Source organism: Paramisgurnus dabryanus, chromosome 3, assembly GCF_030506205.2.
Source record: "Paramisgurnus dabryanus chromosome 3, PD_genome_1.1, whole genome shotgun sequence".
NCBI classification, from domain to species: Eukaryota; Metazoa; Chordata; class Actinopteri; order Cypriniformes; family Cobitidae; genus Paramisgurnus; species Paramisgurnus dabryanus.
In genome coordinates, this window is record NC_133339.1 from 39417862 (window position 1) to 39423916 (window position 6055).

General features: G+C 39.6%; 1 protein-coding gene across 1 annotated transcript; it reads left to right on the forward strand.

The window, feature by feature from the left end:
• The first annotated feature begins 66 nt into the window (after nt 1-66).
• Nucleotides 67-5827, forward strand: LOC135745011 (uncharacterized). Its single transcript, XM_065263385.2, has 4 exons — nt 67-489; nt 1568-1698; nt 3329-3428; nt 3533-5827. The coding sequence occupies exons 1-4, from the start codon at nt 222-224 to the stop codon at nt 4117-4119; spliced, it is 1086 nt and encodes a 361-aa protein (XP_065119457.1). The 5' UTR covers nt 67-221; the 3' UTR covers nt 4120-5827.
• The last annotated feature ends 228 nt before the right edge of the window (nt 5828-6055 follow it).

Genomic DNA, 6055 nt, shown 5'->3' on the forward strand with positions numbered 1-6055 from the left:
CATAGATATATATCAATGGGTCTTTCTATACGGTGCTTTACGGTAATTCCTCCCATGATGCTTTTCTGTTGGACGCTCGCTGTTTATGGTTTGCATTGGTGGTCTGTCTCTCGGAATGGTTTGAAGGTTTTTATTGTTGTCGAGTAGCCTAAAGGCAAAGGATCTTTATTAAAAGATTACGACTGCAAAACGAAACTGGTCATTTCTATGAGCTCCGGTAAATGATGGACATCATGAACACTCTTGATTTTCACACACAGCTAACATCCATAATGGAAGTGTTGGCGAAAGCAGCTGTTGTTGAAATAGGCAAAGTTTTCGAGGATAACTATTCTTATTTGGGATTAGAGATATCACGATGTACAAACGAAAACGACTCTCTCAGAAAGAAATGTCTGTTTCTGGAGACTGAACTTCAGGCTGCCCGGAGAAACACCAGCAGGATGAACGAGACTGAAGCTTCATTCAGCGTCAGCGACGTACTGACAGGTTATTACATTCTGTATTATTATGCACAGTGTGTGTTATAACCATATGTGGTTTGTTAAGAATGAAGTTTTGTCCAATTTAGATGCACAAATGGGTTGTTAGGGTTATTTGAGCTAAACTGTTTTTAGGTTCAACCCACAAGGCTGCGCTCGTACGTACGATTGAGTAACGTTAATCTCATGCTTATGTAAAAGATGATATTTTTGGCGCCATGACTTATTACTGTTTTTAAAATAAAAGATTTACGTTTTGTTAAAGGGGTAGTTAAAGCTATTTCATGCATTTTGACTTATTAACACAGTTTAAGAGTTGTAATCCTCATGCTAAACAAATGCAAAGTGTCAAAAAAAGCAGTTGAGCTTGTGACAGAGTAACTCACACCTCCTTTTTCGTACAAGTTTTGGGAAGTTTTTTTTGAACATGGGTACCCATTACGTATCAGTGACCCCATATTCCTTTTATGGGCACTTCCCCGAAAGAGCACGGCCACACGCCAATCAGAGTAAAGGGCTCATTATAGTTGTGCGTACGTCCTACGGCGTAGCTGCGACGGCATAGGATACGCATTCATTTTCATATATACTTCTGCGTCTACAACGCAAACTGAAATACCTATGACGCAGGTTTTTTTACCTGATGGAAAGAGTTCTAGTGGACCAATCACAGCTCTTGCGGCCTGCGTAGAACTGATGTGCTGTTTAAAATTTGGCAAGGTGCACGTCAGGCTACGCAGAGGCTACACAGAGGCTACAGATAACCAACAGCGTAGACCTTAGGCACGACCATAAATTGGACTTAAGAGTGAGAATGTCGAGGACGCATTGTTCCTTTGAGAGGAAGTCACAGGCATCACTGCATGTGACAACTTTGTTTTATATCAAGACTTAACAATGGCATAAAAAAAGAAGTGTGTTTTTGGAAGTAAGGAGAACAAAGCCTTGTTCAGCTTTTCAAGTCAATGCGTCATGGAAAAAATAGATATAGTTTGTTTATCTGTGGTATCAGCAGAGTTTTGCGTGTGTGTTTGTGTTATGTACATGTTGTAGTGTTACTCAATTAATGCTTGTATTTTTAACAGATACTGGACATCGTCCTGCAATCGACAACGTGTTTGGTAAGGACTGGTGCATGGACTTGTGGAGACACGAGGAGTCAAACATTGGTCAAAATGAGGACACAAATCTGAGCTCTTCATTTAACACAGTAGAGGTTGGTCTTACATAGCAGCTTCAGCAGTAAGGGGGTGTGCACACCAAACGCGACTGAAAACGCCCAGCTTTTTTCTGCCGACTGCCAGTTTTTTTCAGCTGAGTGCTGTGATACTTCTGTTTTGTTTATCAGTCGTTGTACGATGCGCCCAGGGGGGCAGGGTTTCATATTTTATTGAAGCAGCGCTGGGCACCGCCATTAGCTAGCGGACCCCCACCTGCTCTTAGCATTCCATTGACTCCCATTCATTTTGGCGTCACTTTGACAGTGAATAACTTTACATCTGAGGCGTTTAAAGACTTAATTTGTGCATCAATTATTTCTAAAGAAACACGAAAATGTATAAAAGGCTCCATTACCTTGTATCTTACATTATGGCCCAGTAGAAGCAGTTTTAGTAAAACTATGCTAACGATTGCGTCATTACCACGCGACTCTCTGTCGCACAGTAGAGAAATTACCATATGGACAGGGGGAGAAGCACATGTAGAATATGGAGTACTGGTGTTAAACTTTAAAATAAATAAATACTATACAAAATGACAAAGTAATTAATCAGAATACTAAATATACTTAATACAAAATGTACTCCTGTTCACGCTTGCCGTTTCTGCAAGATTCGGCGGGTGATTCAGATTTCTCTTGGCACAGCTATTAGAAGACTTACAATTGTCAGACAGGTTGCTTACGTCACCAAGCTCAGTTTGAGTCTGCACAGTACGTTCGACCCCCCGGAAGTGTGAGCTTCTAATTGGCTTCACTTGTCTCCTTTGAATCCAACGGGGTCGCTGTGTCCATTTCTTTTACTGTCTATGGATGCACCGGGGTTGGGTGTTGTGATATTTGTCCTGTCCCTCCTCCACTGTAATTGGATGGCCTTGTGTGACATTGAGCTGAGCTTTTTACCCAAAGTTAAATATTTTTCAACTCCTGGCGATCAGTCTAGAGCCAGCTTTAAGGGGTTGTGCACACCAAAACTTTTAAACGTGGCTGAAAACGCCTGGAGGACTCCAAATGCCAGCTTTTTTTCAGCTGAGCATCAGCTTTCTTCAAGTAGCAGTGATACTTCAGCTGTGAGCCGGTTGGTTGCTGTGGTAATGTCCCGCCCCTCCTCCACTGTGACTGGACGGCTGTGTAAGAACTGACATTGACAAGCAGAGCTTTTCACCTAAAGTTGAATATTTTTCAACTCTAGGCCTTAGCGCAGAGTGCGGAAAAACCGCAGAGCGCCGGTTTTAACCGCAGAAGAAAACCGCTAGCTGCTTGCTTTTTTGAAAAACGTTGAGCTTCCATTGGAAACAAATGAAAACATGTGCCGGCCGCGGTCATAAAAGCTTTGGTGTGCACGCCCCCTTAGTGCGGGAAAAAATGTCAGCTGCTGGCTTTTTTGAAAAACAGCGCTTCCAATGGAAACAATTGAAAACATCCGCCGATGTAAAAGCTTTGGTGTGCACGCCCCCTGACAACATAAACAAACAGCTTTCATGGTCCATACTAACATTCTGGTAGATTCAATAACAACAGATTCCGACAAATTGTGTGCGTCCGATGAAGCTGTCTACTGCTGTGGATGTTCCTCAAGTTCTCTTAAAAACTTATTTTTTTACCACTTACATCTTTTGTTTCTTAGACAGTTAATTTGTTGAATGAAGAAGCAGACAGGATCCTGATTAAGGTTGAGACGTTTGAGGAGTGCCATGAAGATAAAAGCAACAGTTTGAAAAATACAGGTATGAGAAATTGTATTCTCATTTGTATTATTTTCATTGGTTTTACATCATTTATTTTATTTTTATTATCTTATCTGTGTGTGTTTTATGTCATTACATTACAGGACCTGCAGTGGGCAGGAATGAGATATGTGAGGCTGAGAGTTCGGCAGATTTTATCACATACACACTGCCTACATATGACCAAGTGAAATCAAACGTCCAGCGGAGACGCCCTAAAAAGAAAAAAACTCCTAAAGCAAGACGTACTACTCATGGAAACAGTCCAACACAGCCAGATTTGAAAACTGATGAGCTTGTTTCAACTTTTACCAGTAGCGTTAAATTCAGCAGTACACAAAACCAGACAAGTGCTTCAGAAGATAAGACTGATTGTGTACTCTGTGGAAGAACTTTCTACAAACAATCCTACCTGAAACTACACATGCGAATACACACTGGAGAAAAACCTTTTGTCTGCATGGTTTGTGGCAAAAGATTTGCTCATAAAACATACCTGACAGTACACCAGCGAACTCATTCTGGTGAGAGGCCGTACAAGTGCATGGACTGTGGCAAGAGATTTTCCCAGAAGTGTTCCCTTAATGCACATCTCCGATGGCACACTGGAGAAAAACCTCATAGTTGTGTCAAATGTGGTAAAAGCTACACAGACAAGCGTAGTTTTAAGAAACACCAGTGTATTAGTTAAACTAAAATATATAAAAGCCCATTTTTAGCCTTAAGGGGATCGCACACCGGCCGCGCAGCTCAGCGTGGCGCCGCGTCGAGTCGCGTCTAGGACAACTCGGAGGTATTGTAAACCGGAAGTGCACATTAAATAGCGCAAGCTTCGTCAGATAACGTATACTTAAAAATGCAAAATATACGTTAGCAGCCAATGTTAATCGTTAATGATTTGGGACAAATAGGATGTTATTTAATGTTAAACTATATGAGTGGCGCTGTGTGGCACGACAGGGATTTGAGCAACTTCCTGAGTCACAGCTGGGTGCGGACAGGCGCCACCTAGTGGCGCCGGTGTGCGTATACTCATAGAAAACAATGTGTTCGATTTTTTTTTTTTTTTAGAACGGTGTGCGATCCCCTTGAGTCTGAAAACGTTCAAGTCAAAATGTTTCTGACACAACAGCAGTGTTGAGTTATTCTGGTGGTTATCCTGCCCAATAAACTTTTAAAAACAGAAACGTTTTTTCCTACTATGGAAGTCAATGGGGTCCTCAAACGGTTTGGGAAATATTTAGTTACTCCATTACATTACGGTCAATTAATATTCATTGATAACAAGCAACATCTAACTACTGTATAATAACAATAACACAGTATTTTTGGGAGGTTACCTATGGGGCATTTTTACCTGGATATGTTACACTTATGTTTTATTGTCACCTATTGTCTTCCTAAAACAGTTTTGTTTCTTAAAGAAATGTTTACAGTGTTGGTATTTTTCACTTCAGTGTTTATTTAAATAAATTTGGTTGTAGCCTGAAACGGAAAAAAAGGAATTTCATGTGGTTTTTGGCCGTTCACACATTCTAAATGTGATTGGATTCCAATCGGATATGCACCAACATCGGATTTGGACTGACAGTGTGAACAAGGTCATACTGTCTCGAGTGTGTTTGCAAATTGTTAAGCCTTTAAAGAATTAACTATTGAATATTCAAACCATGATTTAAACGCGATCAGTGTAGAGTAGCACTTGTTGTTTGTCGTTTCTACGATCACAAATCTGTTACGTTCTTTTCAAGCCGTGCTGGCAAAGTTGATCGATCAGCTTGGTCATCTGCATTTTCTTGATCAGATTTCGGGCTCGAATATATAAGGTATTAACAACATTACCACCTGTCAGTGTTGCTTTGGGAGCTGATATTCCAAATATGGTAAGAAGCGTAACATTTCCGTCACATGCTTGAGGTATTCGACCAATTACAATGCACTGGATAGCTGGCCAATTAGAGCACCACACTTTTCAGAACGATGAGCTTTGTACCAATCGGCGCGTTTCAGAGATAGAGAAACAACAATATGTGATTTTTTTTTTACCATAAACCCCGTAAACACATTGCACCAAATACACCAAATAACACTCCCTTATAAGAACATCATAGGGGCTCTTTAAGATATTTCAGGGCAAGCTGATTTAAGGCAGGACAACTTAAACAAGCTGTAGATTTAGATGTTTTAACATCCTTTGTTTTCAACAAATGTTTTTTTTAATAAATATTGTTACAAAGACCACCAACTAAAAAGCAATTAGTCAAACCGCCCAACTAAAGAAAACACTGATCATCACACTTTAAACATTCCAGTTGAAGGTTCCTAAGTGAAATCATCCTGAGTGAATTGTTTGATTGATTGATTGATTTATTTCAATTTAATTATTTGTTGTATTTTTTTGGTTGTTTCTTTTCAAATTAACATATTCTTTTTTTATTTAAATAGAAAATGCATCTTTAAAGTAAATGTTCTTTTCGAGTCTTGTGATTAAAGTATATTTTATATAAAGTGTCCATAAGTTTTTCAAGCATTATTTTTCAACATTTTTAACAAGATCAATACTTTAAAACGCTTATTGTGCTGTACTTTAATGTAATATATATCATTATAACACAAGGATGACATAG

Coding starts and splice junctions, on each gene's coding strand:
- LOC135745011 (XM_065263385.2), top strand. CDS start 222: ATGATGGACATCATGAACACTCTTGATTTTCACACACAGCTAACATCC. Junction 1,699..3,328: donor CTTCATTTAACACAGTAGAG/GTTGGTCTTACA, acceptor TTTGTTTCTTAG/ACAGTTAATTTGTTGAATGA. Junction 3,429..3,532: donor CAACAGTTTGAAAAATACAG/GTATGAGAAATT, acceptor ATTACATTACAG/GACCTGCAGTGGGCAGGAAT.